General features: G+C 40.8%; 1 protein-coding gene across 5 annotated transcripts in view; it reads left to right on the forward strand.

The window, feature by feature from the left end:
* Positions 1 to 21,373, forward strand: part of ROBO1 (roundabout guidance receptor 1) — a gene marked incomplete at its 5' end in the record, with an annotated part of 1,547,889 nt that overhangs the window by 982,558 nt on the left and 543,958 nt on the right. Inside the window, one exon of one of the 5 annotated variants that reach the window (XM_082246144.1) lies at positions 38 to 295. The exons of the other annotated variants lie outside the window; for them this stretch is intronic. Within the exon in view, the coding sequence (XP_082102270.1) occupies positions 238 to 295 (58 nt within the window). Of the gene's footprint in view, positions 1 to 37; positions 296 to 21,373 lie in introns of those variants that run through there. 5 annotated transcript variants of the gene reach the window in all.

Consider the following 21,373-nt stretch of genomic DNA (forward strand, 5'->3'; position numbering starts at 1 on the left):
TGACAAGGAGAAAGTCTGTACTCCCCTAGGAAGGGTCAGGATTTGGACCTTCTGGAGACCACAAGTCATCTTCTGCTCCTCTACACCTTCTGGGCTCTGGGATTTAAATCTGCTCGCGGGAAAAGTCGCTTATATTAAGCTTGGCTGGATTTACTTTAGGGTTTTGCAAGAAGTTGTGTTGGATTTCCTGGGGATTGTATTCCATTATCTCGGGGTTGTCGGTGGCATGAGAGCACAATGATTGGGGAGTTTGTTCAATTTTCTCTGCTCTGTGGAATTGTATGCATCACATCAGGTAAGGGGCTAGGGGGTGTGTGTGCAAAGTCTGTGCAAGTCTGCAGAGATCCCAAATGGGGTTTATTTTTCTTTTCTTTTTGGGAGGAACTGTTTTTCTTCTAGAAATAATCACCTCTATCTCTTTTTGCTACTTAGATGTCTATATTTTAGAATAAAACCACTCTATCCCTCTTACTTACTCAAATGTCTGTCTTTTAGAGTCAAACCCCTCTAACCTGCATTTTTCTGCTCAGATGTCCCCCATTTAGGATCAAACCCATCTATCCCCTTTTAGAATCAGTTATTCCGAATCCTCTTTTCTTACTCAGATGTCCCTCATTTAGTATCAAACCCCTCTAACCTGCATTTTTCTGCTCAGATGTCCCTCATTTAGGATCAAACCCATCTATCCCCTTTTAGAATCAGTTATTCCTCTTTTCTTACTCAGATGTCCCTCTTTGGGGGTCAAATACTTATTTTCTACTCAGATGGCCATCTATCCTTTTCTTTCTTACTCAGACGTCCCATTTTTAGGGTCATCTTTTGGGGTCAGACTCTCTATCCTCCTCTTTACTACTCAGACGTCCCATTTTTAGGGTCATCTTTTGAGGTCAGACTCTCTATTCTCCTCTTTACTACTCAGATGTCCCTCTTTTGGGGTCAAATCCTTTCCTGCTCAGATATTTCTCTTTTGGTGTGAGACCCCTCTATCTTGTTCTTTCCTACTCATATGTCCCTCTTTTGGGGATCAGATCCCTCTTTTCTACTCAGATGTCCCTCTTTGGGGGTCAAATACTTATTTTCTACTCAGATGGCCATCTACCCTTTTCTTTCTTACTCAGTCGTCTCATTTTTAGGGTCATCTTTTGAGGTCAGACTCTCTATCCTCCTCTTTACTACTCAGATGTCCATCTTTTGGGGTCAAATCCTTTCCTGCTCAGATATTTCTCTTTTGGGGTGAGACCCCTCTATCTTGTTCTTTCCTACTCATATGTCCCTCTTTTGGGGATCAGATCCCTCTTTTCTACTCAGATGTCCCTCTTTGGGGGTCAAATACTTATTTCCTACTCAGATGGCCATCTATCCTTTTCTTTCTTACTCAGACGTCCCATTTTTAGGGTCATCTTTTGGGGTCAGACTCTCTATCCTCCTCTTTACTACTCAGATGTCCCTCTTTTGGGGTCAAATCCTTTCCTGCTCAGATATTTCTCTTTTGGGGTGAGACCCCTCTATCTTGTTCTTTCCCACTCATATGTCCCTCTTTTGGGGATCAAATCCCTCTTTTCTACTCAGATGTCCATATTTTAAGACCAGTAGATACATATTCGCCAGCACACCAAGGATCTTGCAAAAGCAGTCCAAAAAACTTTATTCCAGATAAGATCACATCAGAAAAATATAGTGCAACATTTCAGAGCCGCATAGGACCCCCTTGTCAGGCATGTGACGAAGGGGTCCTGTGTGGCTCCGAAACGTTGCACTATATTTTTCTGATGTGATCTTATCTGAATAAAGTTTTTTGGACTGCTTTTGCAAGATCCTTGGTGTGCTGGGGAATATGTATCTACTTGTAACTGATCCAGTTGCCAACTGGTGATCGCTTCAGCACCCAGTACACACGAGCCTACAAACCAGGAAGGTGTGCAATAGGAATATGAACTATACCATATTTTAAGACCAAACCTTTCTATCCCTCTTTTTCCTATTCAGATGTCCCTTTTTTAGGGTCAAACTCCTCTATTCTTCTCTTTCCTACTCAGAAGTCCCTTTTTGGGGATCAGACCCCTTTATCCTTCTCTTTCATATTCAGATTTCCCTCTTTTGGGGTCAAATCCTTCTTTCCTATACTCAGATGCCCCTCTTTTAGAATTAAACTGCTCTATCCCTTCTTCCTCCTCAGATGTTCCTATTTTAGGTCTGATCCAAATAACTGAGCTTTTTAACTGCCAAAAGTGTTTGTATTTTCACTAAAGTTTACATACAACCTTTCAATCATCATGGCATCTGCTATTTGTAAATACTAGCAGGAAGGAAAAACGGGAAGAAAATGCCACCAGTAGGTTTACCTGGTTATTTTGTATGCGTAAAGGGTATGTCAACTCTAGCAATAAGTTTCTCTTATTTGCTTCATTTTGGTCTGGTAACTATACCATTGAAAGTGTGTTATTTTATGTGTTCGACAAGTAAGAAAAAAATAGCTGTTCATCCAGGCAGAAATCTTTTGAGCTGATAACTTCCTTTTCTCTCTGCCTCTAGACTGTTATCAGTTAGCATTGCACCTAGCCATCTCTGCGGACTATAAAACCCCTCCTTCTTTTATAGAGAAGAGAAGGAGGTGTTTTGTAGTCCCTTTACACTTCCTGTAATAAGGTGACAAAGCTTTAAACATATTGGACTAGGTGGGACTTTAGATGAGACCCAAGCTGGTGACAAAGCTACCCAAATATGGTTGTTGCTCTGGAACAATACTTGATGGCAGGATTATTAGGTTAAAATAAAGGAAATAAAACTACAGAAAAAGAAAGGAAACTAATGCAGCCACCACATCCAAGGACCGAAAGCTGCAGTACTATTAATAGTTGTTCTTTGGTTTTGATATGATTTAATTCTTCATGGTTTATGTATGGGATCTGCTACAAGGTAATGGGGTATCAATTGCATACTTTTTTGGTCAGAAAGGTGATCCTGTTATCTAGCTCTGAAAGTTGGGATGTACAGTAATTTGGTAGGCTGTGTAAGTAATAGTGATTTTTTTAAGAGTTTCCAGAACTTATAAATAAAGATGTATGTGTAGATTTAAGCCCTCTAAGTCTGGCCATACAGGAATCACAATTCAACCGGTTCAGCAGGGACCGGTTGAATTTCCATCCATCTGTGGGCAGGTTGGTTGTACAGAAGTCGTTCTCTCGATCGACTTCTGTACAGCCAGCCTGTTGGAAAATTTTTGCTCGGTGTCTCCCCGTTGTCAGAATACAATGGCTTTACGGGAGGGATACCCTCATCCACCTCAAAGGTATGGATGGGGAATCGATTCATTTTTTTTTTTTTTTCGTTCAACCCGCTGGTTAAGTGAAAGAAATGAAATCATGTATGGCCTGCCTTAGCGTTCTGTATTAGCCTGTGTGGCTGGTGGGCCACTTTAAAGCGGAGTTCCACCCTAAAATGAAAGTTCCGTCCATCTTCTTGCTCCGGGTCACCTGAAAAACGAATGGATAATCGCAATTTTTTTTTTTACTTACCTTGTTTAGAAGATAGTATACTTACCTTACTTCCTCTTCCTCCCTCGGCAACCACTGCGAGTCGTCACTTCCTGGCTTGCAATGATTCCTGGTAGCTGAACGTCATCGCTCCCAGGAATCAATGCGCCTGCACCGGCCCCGACATCAGTTCCGGTGCAGGCGCTGTCATACCTTGCTAAACAGCTTCTGGGCATGCCCAGAAGCTGTGCAGGGATGACGCTGCAGCCCCGGAAGTGACGGCGGGGCCGGTGCAGTGCATCATGGGACCGAAGAGGACGGAAGAGGACGCAGAAGAGGATCGCGCTGGCTTCAAGCTGCCCACACCTGAGATGGCAGCGCTGGAGAAGACATTTTCAAGGTAAGTATTTCTTCTTGCAGGTAAGTGCAACCCGGGACAGTTCAGAGGCTATCCATTGTGGAATACACTAGCCCTGACTGTCCCGGGGGTATTTGTATGTATTTTTTTTTGGTTTTAGGTAGAACTCCACTTTAAGCCATTGCTGATTTTGTCTGTGAAGGTTCCCATTTATTCAGGTCTTGGTATATCTACCAGTAGTTAGTCTCTTTTAACTGGACTTGCTTTGCAACGTTGAAGACGTTTTGTAGCTTGTCCATGCAATTTCTTCATTTCTTTAGTAATATCTTGAACATTAGAGAACAAGCCCAGTTGAATGTGACCAGCTTCTACTAAATATTTTAAAAGTTCTAAAAAGTCTACCTGTAACCTTGGAGGACCCATATTTAGAGGTACAGTAATCCCCCGCTCCATCGCGGTTCAGTTTTTGCGGTCCCGGTAATTCGCGTTTTTTTTTGTAATGTTATTTTACTATATAAATCATTAAAAATGAAATATTTTTGTGTTTTCCATAGCTCTTGCTATGTCTCTTAGTATCTTTTATGTGTTTAAATGAGTTTCTATTGTTTTAAAAGTGTGTTTAAAGACCTTAAAATGCTTCTACACGTACAGTGACAGTAAAATAAACACGCCTACAATGCATTTTAATAGGGTTTTTCTATTTCGCGGAATTTCACTTTTCGCGGCTGGGTCCGGAACGTAACCCCCGCAATGGAGGGGGGTTTACTGTAAAATTAACATTTGGCCATAGGAAGGCGGCATTTGTGAAAAACTAATTCATTGGATTGGTGGATTGATGCTACTGTAAACTATAGCAATTACATTTTTAAATATCATTCTGAGTTAGGGTAGCTGACAAAACTTTTTGAATCCAAAAAGAGCAATAAAGTGTGAAGAAATGTCATAATTTCTTGGTTCCAGTTTTTAAATGTGACCAATAGTAAAATCACTTTACTGTGAACAATAGTAGATCTCGGGTAAAAGGGAAAATAGTGATTTACATGTTCTTTAATGCTTTGGAACCATTATACAGTTGTTTGACAAGTAGTCTGCTATGCTGGGAAAATCCAGAACTGGACTACGTATCTGACTTTTCAACGTTAGATTAAGATTATATTTAAAAAGGAAAAGGAAAAAAACTGTTGTAATGAAAGCAGTAATACGGAGGATATGGTAGTCCATGGTCAGCTATGTGATCTCCTGGACTATTTTCCTTGGAAATGATTTTAAAACTGTGATGGCTGTAGAGCTTTTTCTATTGTATTAACCCTTTAGCTCCAGTATTTACATAACCATAAACCCTGCCCTGCATCCCGGCAACAAAAACAAAACCCTTAAAGGGCTGAGAGGTAGGGTGGGGTTTATGGCCATGTGGCTTCCATGATTGGCTGTCAGGGAGGTCACATGATCGGAAAGCTCCTGATTGCAAGCAGCAGTCGAGAGCCTTCCATTGGCTGCCTGTAACTGTGTCGGGAGCGCTCAGGGCGCCTTCTCTCAGCACAGCTGTTTTTGCAATATTGCATGCAAATATGCGGGCGCTCGTTGCCAAGGCCCACCCGCTGAGAGGCTGCATATTTGCGTGCTGTCAGTGCCAAGAGGTTAAAGCAGGGTAGATTAAGGATTATCATCCCAATTCCTTTAGTCCATATGATTTTACCCCACTCTATAGTAAATTTAAGGATGGCCATACAGTAAAAAATATTTCTTGTTCAATTTTCCATAAGATTTCCTAAAACCATATAATACAAGGTCAAAACTTTCAATTTGTTTGCAAACATGCAGGCCCTTGCACTACATAGCTGAAGGTAAATGAAATGGAAATTAAAAAAAGAACATACCTGTACTTTTGGGAAATGCCACCACTGCCATTCCAACCGCCAGCTGCCTTAATTGTGCCTGGATGACAGGTACTTTAAGTTAACTTTAAAAATAAAATAAAATTAATGCACGTTTTTTTGCAGGATAAAAAAATGTGCATTTTTTTTTTTTTTTTTTGGAGCCTGTAAAGAATTGCACCAGCAATCAGCAGATCGCTGGCACCAAGCCGGGCCCCTGCCGACCTGTCAGTGTATCTTTGTGCCTGTACATCCCATACAGACCAGCAGATACACTGACAGGAAGAATCATTGAACTACAATGGCGCTCCACAGCACCGTGGTAGTTAATTGAGAACTACAAGCCAAAATCAGCAAATGTCGGGACTTGTAGTTCATTCATACAGTTCTGATTACAAAAACTGACAGCTAGTACGGAGAACTTCTCCCTATACTCCTGTCACAGGTGGGAGGGGATCGGGCAGCGGATGCAGCATTTTGAACATGTTACATGTTCCACCCTAAAAATGGATGGAACATGTAACATGTTCCCAAAGGTGAACTTTAATCCTTGTGTGAATCCATTAAATTCACACAAGATAGGGTGAGATTATTACCACCTTTTTAAATCATTCAGACTTCTTTTTTTGGATGTTCTGTGTATCACATTCCTCGGGGCATTCATGTTGGTGTCATAATCCTGTAATCAACCCTAATTACCTACTTAAGACTTTGGTCAGAGAACTGCTAATGAAATCCCACTTCACTACTGCTGTATTGTTGCATTGTTATGGGTCCATGTCTGCTAGGTAACAAAGTCTTGCCAAGAAGGCCTACTCGAGGGTAACCAAAACAAAATAGGGCTTATTCAGTAAATCTGTGCTCTAAAAAAAGAAAACCAATACTTACCAAGTCATATCTGGCAGTATTAAACTGAAATTTGGATTGCGGCAATTAGCACACCCCTGTTTTATTGAATAAATCAAAAACCCCCGTAGATAGACAGAAAGAGAAGCTGGTATGACTTTAGCTAAACTGAAATATTTCTGTGATGAGGTCAAATAAGCTTTTCTCCTACAGATGTTAGAAATTAGTCTGATTATTTCAAACGATCGGGTTCAGTCATGTGAAGCTGTTGGCTCTTCTCCTGACCACGCAGAGCGGCCATGATGGGGAACTTGAATCTCTTTGGAGCCTTGTGTAAAGCAAACTTGGCTTGACAAACCTGGATGTGTCACATTGTCATTCCTGCAAGGAGAGAGCATTGCAAGCAACAAAATATACGTCTGCAGTGTTTGATGAAGGTTGTAATTAGAGCACATTAGAAAAGCCACATGAAACCACCCTCCACCCTAAAACTCACAACTTCAGAAAAAGATAATACTGTCTGCAAAAACCCCTGGGAATCCTATGTAGAAGAAAAACAGAAAAGGATAGGGTACAAGCCAGATATATAATATCCCCCTGGCTAAATAGTGTCTGACAATGTAAAATCCATATCTTGTTTCCTAAACATTGGAAAAAGTTGGAGAGTTTGGCCTGTTACGTCTTATGGAACTATTTAAGACCAGCACGTTTTTGTGCTTTAAAGTGGATTTAGACGGAAACCCTTTATAAAAAGATTATAAAGGCATGAAAAATAACCGTGTTTAGAGAACTGGCATGGAGGTCCAGCAGTTAAGTTTAACAGGAATCATGCTTTGATGTGTAAAGTTTATCTTGATACCAATCTCAGTTCAAGACTGAAGAAGTTACTTTACACCTGTGTCAGTCATTTCCTTTTCCCTATCTCTATACCTTGCTTGTCCTTCTTTCTTTCTTTCTCTTATTTGATGTCCTTCCCCTGTAGTCTGCTTAAATATCCACTCCTTTATCTTCTAGTGCCTGAAAACATCATAGAATGATCGCACTGTGCAGTGTATTAGCAACTCACAATGCATCACCTCCTCCTGTGTGATGTCTGGTGTGCAGGGAAGTATAGGCAGATAGTAAAAAAGTTGATTTAGGCAGTTAATCTTGGCATGCACTATTATTTTTTTATTTTTTTAAACTGTCAGCTCTGGTCAGAGCGGATGTACTAATGATTTGAGGTTAGTACAGCAATTTCCCCCGCTGAGCTGTTGGGTTGCCAGAACACTTCGATCAGCGCTCTATGCCATTGGCTGAGAGCGCTGATCAGGAGCTGGTCGGCTGCTGGCTTTCCAGCATACTCATCCAACAGTTTGGCCGTGTTCTGTTGGACTGGCTGGCTTAAGCCCCGTACACATGCAACAATTATCGGCCGACCGATCGTCCGTCTTTTGTCCAGAGTTGTGTTTTGTTGGTTGGAATGTGCCTAGACTGCACACGAATGTTCTTGCCCAACAAAATTCTACTTCAGAAGTGATGTCATGTGTTGGGTTGCTTTCTTTGTGTTCTTTCTTCACTGAGCATGCCCAGACTTGCTCATCAGATTCTTCCCTGTCGAAATCTGTACTGACTGCATGAAAATCGGCCGTTGTGTTGACGGCCAACAAAAATTTTATAGTCTGCACACCAGATTTTTTTTGGCCGAAAAGTCGGAGTCGGTTGTCGGAAGCATCATACTAGCAAGCCGAAAATCGGCAGATCGGTCGTCGGACGAAAATTCCCTGCCAATTTTCGACGCATGTGTACGGGGCTTAACACAAAGGCTGAATGTCCCACGGTTTTTACTGAACCGGCCAATGTCGGCGGGCATTCACCCTGTTTGTATGGGGCTTTAGGCTACATGTACACTAGCCTACCCTGACTGCGGCAAAACACAATTTTTTGCCAAAATTTTCCCGCGATTTTACTGTGTTTTGCATTTTCTCATGGTCAAAACTTTCTGATCCTGAACGCGATTCAGGAGAGGGAGGTTTAACCTCACCTAAACATGGCAGCCCCTAAACTCTGCTAAAAGCCTATGTGTACATGGACACATAGGCTTTTATGGACCTGAGTTTAGGAACTTTGGCAAAAAAATGCCAAAAGCTCTTAAACTCAAGTTTAGGAGCTGCCAAGAGCTGCTAGTGCATATGAAGTTTTATGCTTCGTGTACACTAGCCTACATTTACCGCGGGCGCCCGAAAATGTAAAATTCAGCAGAATCAAGGCAAAAACATACTTTTACTGCCGTTTTGCCGCATTTTGCGTTTTCCTGAGGCCGGCGGTCAAAACGTTCCTATCCTGAACGCGATTCTTCCACGTTCAGGAGAGGGAGGTTGAAGCTCACCTAAACAGGGCAACTTTGCTAAAAGTCTATTTATACACTGATGCATAGGCTTTTGTGGAGTTGAGTTTAGGAGCTTTGGCAAAAAAACAGCAAAATCTCTTAAACTCAGGTTAGCTGCCAGCATAGGCTAGTTAACATGAAGCCTTATACAAGAAGTATTTTAAAGCTGGAGTATGGCCAGAACTGTTTTTATTCTTTGGCCACTTGCACAGTTAGAATCAGTAAGTTCTAATGTTGTGTGCCCCTTCTCTGGCTGCTGCAGCGTTTGTTGCATCTCATAGGCAGCCTGTACATGAATCAGTTTTTTTCATTCAACAAGTAGGGTGAACAAAGAAAACTGATTTCCCCATCCATAGCACTTGAGCTATTCTATTCTGACAGTGGGGAGACTTCCCTGCTGTCAGAATACACTGATCAGCACTGCTAGCTATATCTGGTAGTGCTGCCCATACATGGATCAAGTAGTTCCTGCTCCAGTATACTAGAGCAAGAGAAAAGATTGTGACATTCATCTGCACCTTCTCTAAATACAGATCATCTTCCATTCACTAAAAAGAATACAAGGCCTTTTATGAATGGAGGAGATTCTGAGCAAGCAACCTACAGTGATCAGTGTACTGCGCCGGAGCTACAAGACCTGACGCTGAACATTTGGCACCAACAGAAGACTCCCGCCTGGGTAAAAGTAGGACATGTATTATTATTATTATACAGGATTTATATAGCGCCAACAGTTTGCGCAGCGCTTTACAATGTGAGGGAAGACAATACAGTTACAATACAATTCAAAACAGGAGGAACTAGAGGGCCCTGCTCGTTAGAGCTTACAATCTAGAAAGAGACATGTATTAAAGTGGTAGTTAATTCTGCAATACATTTTTCTTTTTAGGCATCCCCAAGTGTGTTATGCCATAGTGTGCTGGTATTCACAGCATATTAGTACATTATGGCAGACTTACCTGTGAAACCATGCCCTCCAGCACTGCGGTGGGATCGATCTGACGGGTCCCCGATGTTTCCATCTTCGCCCAGTCTTACTTCTGGGTTCTGTGCCTTCAGCCGTTTGATAGGCCAGGCCGCGATGATGTCACTTCTGCTCAAGGCACGGGAATCACATTGGTGCAGCATAGATCCTGGCTGTAAATGTTTGCTGAGCTGCACATGCACATCTCAGTATAAATGAGGGCTGGCAGGCAGGAGGATGCATTTATGGCAGAAGAGATCAATAGGGTCATAAATACCCTGCCCATCAATGATATTGTGTTACTGTGCAAATAGCCAAATACTATTTTTGAATATACTTCAACTTTAAAACACATTTCATTATTTTTTTAATTAATATATAACCAGATTAATTTTTTTTTTAATGCTTGCCTGCAGCTTTCTTTTACAGATCACTATAAAATATGCAAGCACAAAAAGCATAAATCAGCAAAGAGGATGAAATGATATAAAATAAAAGTGCAAATCAGACCCAAGACAGTCATGAACTGCACTCTGACCTGCAGCAAAAGGGGGTTACTGGGATCCCTTGTAAACCATATTGTACACAGATCCTTCTGTGTAGGTAGCATGCCCGTGACAGTGCCAAGAAGTAAGGGCAAACAAGTCCAGCAAAGTTAAAAGAAAAACAGCAAAAAACATAAAAAGAGGTTACAAAGTTAAATCTATTTGTAAAATAGTGTGCAATAAATAGTCTTTTGGTAGGGAATGTGAAATAGGTGAGCATGGACTGAATTCTATGTTTCTTTGTCTTTAATTGCTAATATTATTTGACTTTTCTAGATTATTACCAACAATGGCAGTACAGTTTTAAATCCTAACATTTTATGGTCCCATCTCTACACCTTTCAGTTGTGTAGGTTAGGATCACAGGCAGTGAACGACCCCAATTGTGACACAGAGAACTGAACTTTTCTCTCCTTCCCCTGGAATGTGCAATTACCTAACCTGGAAGAAATAAATAACTTTTTCCTACTTTAGTACTCTGGCTAATTTATTGTAGCAGATAAGCCTTAGAAGATTTGGATCACTCTCTGTGTTAAATGTTTATTTGCATGTTTGAAGACAATTGTCAGGATGATGTATGAAGGAAGGGAAGATTAGAGAAGAGATAAAGGACTTAAGAGCCATTAGGTAGTGTTTGAGTTTAGGCAACTGACTGCTGAATGTTATCAGGAGTTCTATGTTTATGTGACTAAGGTTGGGTGAATTCTCCACCCTGTTAGTTTTAGGTAGGCACTAGTGAGTGGAATCACCCATTGGTTTCATATACCTTCAAGATTCTGCAGGACAGAGTTCCCTGCAGTCATTTGTGGTCTTAAGGCTCGTACACACTTGACGAAAATCAGACGAAATATCCTCAGATTTTTCTCTCTCATGCTCAGCGGTCATAACTGTTTTTAGTTGACAGTTAATAATGTTCACGAAATTTCTCGTCCGATTTTTTATTTTTTTTTGGGACATTTGTTCCTAGACTTCCAGGTCGTCAACAACTTCAGATCATGCACAGTCTTTCGTATCCGATTTTTTGCAGACGTACTGCATACACATTAAACGAAAATTGGTCGTGCTGGAGACGGACGATAAAAATTTTGGTGTTTGGCCCTCCGTTTTTTTCGTTGAAAATGTCGGCATCGGCTGCTGAAAGTTGTGTACACACTAGCCGAAAATCGTATGATTTTACCTCGGACGGGAATTTTCGGCAGATTTTCTACTAATGTGTACCCCACTTTACACTGACTAAAGGAGAAGTACATCCAAAGCTTGTTTGACTGTACTTCTCCTGTGGACCACAGGAGTGCAGTTTGTTCTACACTCCCGTGACCCGTTTTCAGCAAACAGTGGCTTTAAGTCCGCTGTCGGCTGACATCACAGAACCAGTCCAGGCTTGGGAAAGATCACGATCATATGGTCGGGATCCGCTCACATGCCTGGACCAGCAGCTGGCTCAGCCTCTCAGTGATGTGCTGAGAGCCTATATCAGCCGCTCCCACCTCCTCCACATCCCAGAACCTCAGTGAGCATGGGGGGGAGCAGACACGGTGACTGACAGTCACCAGCTCTCTGTTTAGGGAGCTCTGAGAACCAAGTGGTTGGCAGTGTTTGATCGCTCGGTTCTCAGTGTTAGTGGCGGCAGGGGACAGATACAGCATCAGACCGATTCTGCATCCACCTAGGTATAATTCCAAAAAAAATTTCCCATACTTCTCTTTTAAGCCAGGCCATACATGGTTTGAACAGTGTATGGGCAGACTGAATGTACCAAGTTGAGCGATCAATCAACTTGAGAACAACCAGCATCCTGGGTTTTACCTGTGATTATCACTAGTGGCTGCTATAGCCACTAGCAACAATCACTAATAATCACTGTCTTCTTCCAGTGGTGACAGCTTCCGCTCTCCCCTACCCCCACACTGGGAGAAGACAATGGCCTGGCAGGAGGGATTCGCACATCAACACTCTGTGTTGATGGGGGAATCAAGTGAATTTATTTTCTGAAACCACGGCTATAAGTATGGCTTGCCTTACAAGAGCAATGTTCAGCTGGCTATACAATATTCTATTGCCTTTAGATTTACCTTTACTTATGTAGAGCAAGGGCCTGCCTGATTGCATACAAATTGAAAGTGTTTAGGTTTGACCTCATATTATATGGTTTTGGTAAATCTAAAGGAAATCTGAAAGAAAACCACCTGTTAAAACCAGGCAATAGCCATTGAACACTACAACACTTGCACATGACCTTAATATACTGTTTATTAATGAATAAACAGATTGAGTCAAAAGGCATATCAATAAACAATAAGGGAATGTCACCAAATCAACCCCGTTTAGCCTATAATGAGGGAAGTGTCCTTAGATGCCCACTATGTCTTATGTTTTACAAGGGGCTACCCCTCAGAGACGGAAGTTGAGGTGTCTTAAGACATGGCTTATTTAGTATGCTACTACAAAAAGACCATCTGACAGCCTCATACACATTTCCATGGCTGTGAAGCTTTAAAAAAAAAAGGGGGCACATCATATTGGGTAGCTCCTGCTATCATGTCGTATAGGCTTAGTTCACATGTGTACAATGGAGGAATGCAAGCAATTTGTGGTGCACAAAAATTTGAATCTTTTTATGAAGGCACACTGCAGTGCCATTTAAATTGCACAGCAAAATGTTTGCCAACAGAGTACCATGCTTTTTGGTATGGCACAATTAAAAGAAAAAAAGGTGCCCCCACTCCTTTTGTGCAGTTATTGCATAGAGAACTGAATAAATGGGCTATTCTAAACACGCCACACCTGAATGCCGGAATGCTCAAAAATAAGGGTGCACTGCCATACCTGCTCAGGTGGGAATGATACCATAGAGGCAAATGGGGCCCCATCTCAATCGTGCTGCAACCACATTCTATGGATTTCAAGTTAAAAACCCCTTTTCATGCAGGAGTCAGCATATTCTCTCCCAATTGCCTGCTAACCACAGGCCAGCCACTGTTGACAAATGTGAAAGAGGCCCGAAGCTGTTACGTCCTTGCAGCTGAATTCTTTTATCTCTATGTTCCATGGCCGCAGTCTGCACTTATGCATATGCACTTTTGGTAACCTGCATTCCAACCCAGTGCTATGAATTATTTCACCTCAAGTTTTTTTTTGTTTGTTTAAAGTGACTAGTAGTGCTTTCTATGTGCACTTCATACTGTATTGTTCCTATATGAGAAGCACATGCAAAATAACTAACAGATGTAAGATAGCTTTGAAAATATTTGAAAAATCCCATCTTTATTTTAGGTACGCCAGCATTTAGCTGGCATGTGTTTGGACGCTGGAACATGTGCTGCTTAGTAAACCACATTAGACATATGTGTGCTATGCCTGGTTGTGCACATCTCTGCAACTGAGAATGCACTTAGGTTGTTCAGTCTTGTTTATCTAATTTTTGGTGAACATGTGTATGTTGTATTAAATAGGGTACAGTACACCATGTGATATCATTGATTGCAACAGGCAACTTTTCTCCTTATTTGTTTTAATAAGGTGTTGTTCAAGGCTTTGTTGCCATTGCCCCTCTCCAGGATGATGTAAGGCAAAATCTGTAGTTGTACTGTCAGATAGAGGTAAATAAGCCTGACAGTGCCACTATTCCAGTGCCAGGTACTGGACCTGAGAAAGCACTCTACCACCCTGCTTTACCACTCTGCAAAGTTTAAGAGATTGATTTACTAAAACAAGAGTGAAAATCTGGTGCAGCTGTGCATGATAGCCAGTTTCTAACTTCAACTTGTTCAATTAGGCTTTGACAAAAAAAAAACATGGAAGCCGATTGATTTCTATGCAGAGCTGCACCAGATTTAGCATTCTCCAGTTTTAGTAAATCAACCTCTAAGTGTCCTGGGCTTTGTGGGAGAGTCGGCGAGTCGGCAGTACAGAATCCAAAATTCTGGGACTGTCACCCAGAATCTGGGACACTAGGCAACAATGCCAGAGCCAGCATGTGGCTGTACTCAGTACCAGCACACACAAAAAAAAGAGCTTGATGTTCTTTAATAATATTAAATACAGAATGGAATTTACTTAAAGAGACTGTGTCACTGATAGTGCACTTCCCCAGGCTTTTATACTTACCAAATAATGCTTCGCCACTGCAGAATTTCCCTCCTGTCTAAGCTCTGGTATTACCTGGGAGGCTGTGTGGGAGTGTGGCTCAGAAAGTATAACTACCTGGGGGGGGGGTGGACTATCTGCAGTTACTGGATGGCCCTGAATGGGTGGAATGACTGCCTCTTTAAGCATTTGTTACCCCCCCATGTTATGCAGCACAGTGCTTGTTCTGTGTAATTTGGCCCACCAAATCACGTAAAAAACCTGGCTGATCCTGCCAGTTTCTACCCTCCCCTCTGTAAACTGACCATGGTTTATCAAGGCTGCAGATCCCTGACACCGTGGTCAGTTTACGTGCCTCGGTCATCCGCAGCTCTCTGACCGCCTCTGTTCTCCTCTCCCCCCTTCCCTCCCCTTCCTGCCTGTCTGCTCTGTGTCAGAGCCTGCCGCCCTCCCCTCCTGCTGCTTTTAAAACTTTTATTGTCCTATATAATCCTCTGTGTACCCTGATTACAAGTGCTCATGTCTCTGTGTTTTATAAAAAAAATGCTACTGTATTTCAGAGAGGCTCCCGGTGATCATGTGACCAGCCGGCTCTCTCTCTCCTCTCGCCCCCCCCCCCCCTGACCTCAGCAAGGGAATCTCAGCCCTGCCCACTGCCAGGCAGGGAGAGGAGAAAGCCGGCCAGTCACATGATGGCTAAGAGCACCTCTGAAATACGGTAAAGGCGGCATTCTTTTTATAAAACACAGAGACAGGAAGACTTGTAATCAGGGTACACAGAGGATTATATGAAGTATAAGTGGGTTAACAACCACTTTAACAAAATGTCACCTTTCTACCGACTGAATATTATGGAACTGGTATATTTCATGTTAAAACTATGCCAATGCCATACTTAGAATACTAAGATATTTTGGGGTGTATTTTAGCGCCACTCTTTCTTTGAAAAAATCATTCTCGCTGTTAAGCTATTGTATCTGCTCAGCAGGCAAACCTTGGATTTTCATGATCAAAAAGGAATAATAATGAAAGAGCTATTATGAACCTTCGTAGCACATAGGGGTAGCACCTGAACCAGCAAAGACTTTGTAATTGGCTGCTTTTTCTGGTACCCATATTGTCAGCTGTCCTTCACCTGCACTGCACCTACATCTGCTTATAATTTAGCTTCATTACAGTGTAATAGCACAATGGAGGTGTCATTAAATCACCCACATGTATTCCTCAGGCTACAATGTACATTTGGCATTTCATTTCCTAAAGTGGACCTAACCTTACAAAAATCTCACTTCCATAGATCAGTAGGGCATCAGCATTACCAATTATTTTTAAATGTTGAAGCAAATAAGTGCCGCTTCCTTCCTTCATATCACAACGTCTGAACTACATCATGTCAGCCTATAGACAAAGATGTTATGGTATCTGCTTGCCAAGTGCATTGTGGGTGTTTGATATCATTACAAACTTCTTAGAGTCTGCAAAGAGACTTTACTTGTGTGATAAAATCAGGAAGCAAAGCATGCTTATAGAAAAGGCTAAAGTATAAGCATTGTTACAAACTACACATAAAACAAGGTATTTCAATAAAAAAAAAAAAAAAATAAGATTATTTTCATTGAGCTGATCTTGCTCACATGTTCATACGTCTAAAAAAAAAAACACTAATACTTAATAACGTTTTGGGTTTTTTTAGCCATCAAAACTTATTTTCGTTTTTGAGTAATGAACTGTTAAAAATGTATGTGATGTAAATAATTTTTAGTATCGTGGTCCATTTTATCTTTATATTATATGTGATCTAATGTATTTATGTATTGGTTTATTTGGTTTAATTTTTACCTTTTGTAAAATGCCATTGGCCTTTGTATTTGCCATTGTTTGGATTAGCTCTTTTAATTTTTTGCAGAAGGATTTGTTGGCATAAAACTCCTTGCTGGTTAGAGGAGCGCTGTGTTTATGTTGATGTGCTTTGTGGGCCTCTGGCATTCTTGGGGCTTAATATACATTTGCACTGCTTATTCTCTTTTCAATGCCATCTATTTATATGCAAGCTTGAAGGACATGTAAGAAAAACATTTTTTCTTGCGCAGATGGGACTGTTGCATGGTAAGGTTTGATTTCAGGAATTTGATATGACTCCCAGTGCAGGTATTGTGGATTCGGAGAATGCGGCACTATTTGGAACAAGGTCAACATTCTGATTTTATCCTGCCATTTATTTATTTTGTATTTCAATGGATCAAGTGCTCTATTGCTTACGTAGATTATGTTTTGTGTGCGTGTATCAGATGCTTTCTAGACCATGTTGTGTAAAGATCAGGGACGTTCCTATACACGTACAAATCCTTCCCTTTCATTTGTTGTGTACCATTAAATAACAAGTAAGGTCGGAACATATAAAGTCCAAGTTAAAATTAATTACACCTGGAATTAACTGGAATGAGATTTTGCAACTCACATAAACATGGTGCATTATTATTATTAATTATTATTACTATTATTATTATTATTAATATTATTATTATTATTATTATTATTATACAGGATTTATATAGTGCTGACATTTTACGCAGCGCTTTACAACTTGAGGGAAGACTATACAGCTACAATACACTACTTTAATACAGTAGGAATGAGAGGGCCCTGCTCATTAGAGCTTACAATCTAAGGCTCAATCTAAGTTTTGCAGGCGTTTTTTTATTGGGCGTTTTTCAGGCATTTTTTTTAGGTGTTTTTTGCAGACCTTTGGAGGCAGGCATTGATATCTAACAAAAACGCTTGTAATCTGCGAAAAAAGAAGCTCATGTATTTTTTTTTTTTTTTAGCTTCAGCCGTTTTGCTTCAGGCCACAAAATGCTCATATGTGAAAAGGGGTCATTGAAATTAATGGGATTTTGCTTGTTGGAGGTTTTGAGACCTCAGAGATGAGCGTTTTACGAGCTGAAAAACACTCAGGTGTGAACAGGGCCGAAGAGATTATGCTTCTCAAATTTTTGAGATGGGAAATGTGGGTTCTTTTTGTACCATAATGTTTATATTACAAATCACTAACCCAGCCAATCTTCCATTTGCACCACTTCCTTTTGTCTCCATTGCCTTCCATAGAGTATTCAAAGAAAGGTATTCAAAGAGGTTAACATCCCGAACCCTTACATGCCCAAGACAGAGATGTTTTTTGCTGATCATTGCTAATAGAAAAAAACCTAATAGACAAAGAGGGGTTCTCTAAACAATACAAAACAATTGCACACACTGGCGCTTGTTGCCTATAGCAATCAGTTATCCCCATGTTCGTTCTGAAGACAAAAATACATCCCAGCTCCCAACTGTGCCTGATTTTGAAGAACTGTCCCTCATTTGGAACAAAGTCCCTCTGTCCTTCCTATTTATCTATCAAAAAGTTTTAGGGTGCTAAAACTTTCACCCAATTTCTAAATTGCTGCATTTGTAAATTTCAAAACCAATATAAAGGAATAGTGATAGTAGTAGTGATACAAAAGGCACTACAATAATACTCTTTTAAGGGGGTGTGGCAGGGTGTGTGTCCTATGCCTACATACTTTTGCTAATAGGTGTCCCTCGTTCCCATATCAGAAACATGGGATGTATGATACATTTCAATGGTTTATATGGAAAGCATTTCTAGGGATCCAGCTAATCATAGGTAAAATAAATAAAATTGTTTTCATATATATTTTTTATGTTTATGACTAAAGAACATAAAAAAAAAAAAGTTGTTGTATCCTTTTAATTAGACAAATATATAGTATTGCATTTTTGTTATTTTTTCAGTTAGCGGGTTTAGCTATTTATGCCTTTTCAGGTTTATTAGGTCAATATTAGCTGCCATTTACAGAGCTCAATAGCTCAAGCTCCAGTTCGTACACATCTACTGATTGACTATTGTGCAACCACGCTGTCGGATTTTCCCCGCTCAGTCAGGTAAAAGCCAGTGGAGACAGAATCCAAAGGCTTAGTGGAGGGATTCCCCCATCACCATCAAGAGTGGATTAGAAAACCTGCTGGTTGTAAAAAAAATGACTCATCTATGGGCTGCTTTAGTCATATTTAGCGTCCAGGGACAATATTCAAATTGGTCTGCAAACCTTTTCTGATCACAAGCCACTTAGGGAAGTTTTCTCACACTCCTCTCATTCACTGCAAAAGTGTAAGATCACCTTTTCACGAGAAATAAAAATAAGAACTAACACAATACACCCTCCTTACTCCTCTGGCTCCCTCTGCACTTACCTCCTTGGATAATAAGCTTTCATTGCCTATACAGTCAGTTCAGCAGTCTGGGGATTTGAAAGCCGTAGTCTTCTACCCCTTCATTTGGGACGCCAGGATGAATCAGAGCGACTCTGAGATAAAAGATACATAGTGGTGCAAGCAAAGGTCATGTTAAAACTGAAAAAGATCCATATGGCGGTCTTGAAGACTTCCCTTGTTGTCCATGTGGAAGATGGGGTACAGTCTCTGGACTCAGGGCCAGCCTGGAAGGGAGCAGAAGCAATCTCCAAGCATGCAATAAAAACAGAGAAAACAGGCGCCTCTGAGTAAGACTGTAAACATTTTAATGTTGCAGGACACAATAAAACTTACATATAAGTAAGTGGATGTAGGTACATAGTCTGGTGTACGGGGTCTGCATGGGGCCGCCTCGTAGGTCGTTCTGTGGTCCTGACCAGCATGAAGTGATGATGACGTGGAGGGATGAATCTGAGGGCTGGACCACAAAGGGGAGTCACAGTGTCTGCCGTGTATGAGTCACCGGCGTGCTCCCGACACGTTTCGGAGCATGCGCACTGTGGTAAAATACCAGTGCGCACTCCTTTTTCAAGCTTCAACTCGTGACTGCTTTGACTTTGACCAATTAGAATTGCTCTAATCCATCCTGGTTTCCCTAACGAAAGAGGGGGTAGAAGACTACAGCTCTCAAATCCCTGAACTGCTGCACCGCTGTATAGGCAGAGCAAGGTAATTATCTATGCAGGTAGGTATAGCAGGGACAGGGGATGAGGGGGGAAGGTGGGTTAGTGTGTTAGTTCACCATGCCATACATCAAAATAATTTAATTTAAAAAGTTTAGTTTTACGAGTATTCGTTTGATTTCTTAGTGGGGTCAAATTGACATATTTTTGACAGCAGTAAGGAGAAAACCGGAAGCAGGAGGGAAATTTTTTCCCAAATGAATGAATTTCAAACAGTGTATGTATCCATTCACTCCAAAAGCAAATGTTAAAAGCAAGTTTGAAGTACTTCCAAACAACATTTGTCAAGTCATCAAATGTACCGAGAATTTTCATACAAATTTTAGTTTTTGTGAAAACCTACTAGGGTATGACCAGCTTTAGGCTGTATTTACAAACCCATGAAGACCCTACCATGTGTTGAATTGATGAAACATTTTTAGATCAGGCAAAACTCGACACTTATGTAAAAAGTAAAATATAGTCCTATAGTTTAGTTTCTCTGAAGCTTGAAGAAAAATGTTGACTAACTCTATTAAAAAGAAAAGCCGGTAAATGATGTGAAGAAATTCACTGGAAGAAATTTATGACAGGCTTCATGTTGGCCTACTTTTTTTTTTTTTTACCGAGTTTGCAGTTGTTGTGTCTTTTTATACACAGTTGGTGGGGACTGAACACATACTCATCTTTCCCAAGTGTTCATTAATTTGTAACTGTATCTTGTCCCCGGCGTTAAAACTTCTTAGTGAAATTGGGGATCCAGCTCACAAAAACCACCTGTCAAAATGTCAACTGAAAAACAAAGCCACCCAGAGTATGTGTAAAAATATTTGTCAGCTTATCTCCGAGGTATTTAAGAATCTGAGCATGAAGTGCTGATTGGTATATTTTTGGGAATATTTGGTCATTAATCTATCAACATGATCTTTCATTAACTATTGCTGTGTATTGCCTCAGCCGAAGTCTAGCTGTGCGGATTTTCTGAGGCATGACTAAATAACAGTTTTAAGGAGGAATTCAGCTGCCCAGAGCGCTAATTATGTGTTTTATTTTATTTAATTTCCCTCAACTCATGAGGTTATTAAAATGGCTTTAGGCTCGGTTCACACTTATGCGATGCGGGAAGGCTGCAAATTCGCAGCCTGTTCCCGCATCGCAAACGCACCCCCGGCAGTTCACACTGCCATATGCAATACGCTGGGGGTGTCAATGTAATCTTAACGACACCCCCAGTTTGATCACATATCGCAGTGCGATCTTGCAGTTCGCACAGGATCGGATCGCACAAGTGTGAACCGCTGTGCGATCCGATCCTGATGCGGCTGCAAAAAAGGGTCCTGTGCGTGTTTGCTGCGGGTGCGGTGCGAATTTAGCCATACAAAGTGTATGGCTAAACTCGCACCGCACAGCCGATCGCATGTAATGAAGGAGCACTGCACTCCGATATTATATGCGATCGGCGCAGCCGCATCAGTGTGAACCGGGACTTAATGTTTTTCACTAGCTGTCTTCTGGCTCCCTTGGTGGCTTCCCATATTACCGTATTGTACCCTGCATAGGTGGCATGTACTGTATAGAAGACTTACCACATTATTGATCAATGTAAAAACCCATAGCAACCAATCAAAAATCTTTTTGCTGAAGTGATATCATGCAAGGATGGTTATATATGTATATATCTATATATATATATATGTATATATCTATATATATATATATATATATATATATATATATATATATATATATGTATATATCTCTATATATATCTCTATATATATCTCTATATATATATATATATATATATATATATATATATATATATATATATATATATATAGATATATACATATATATGAGTATAATATAAAAAATGGGGCAGACCT

The sequence above is a fragment of the Pelophylax lessonae genome, assembly GCF_965119305.1.
Source record: "Pelophylax lessonae genome assembly, chromosome: 2".
NCBI lineage: Eukaryota > Metazoa > Chordata > Amphibia > Anura > Ranidae > Pelophylax > Pelophylax lessonae.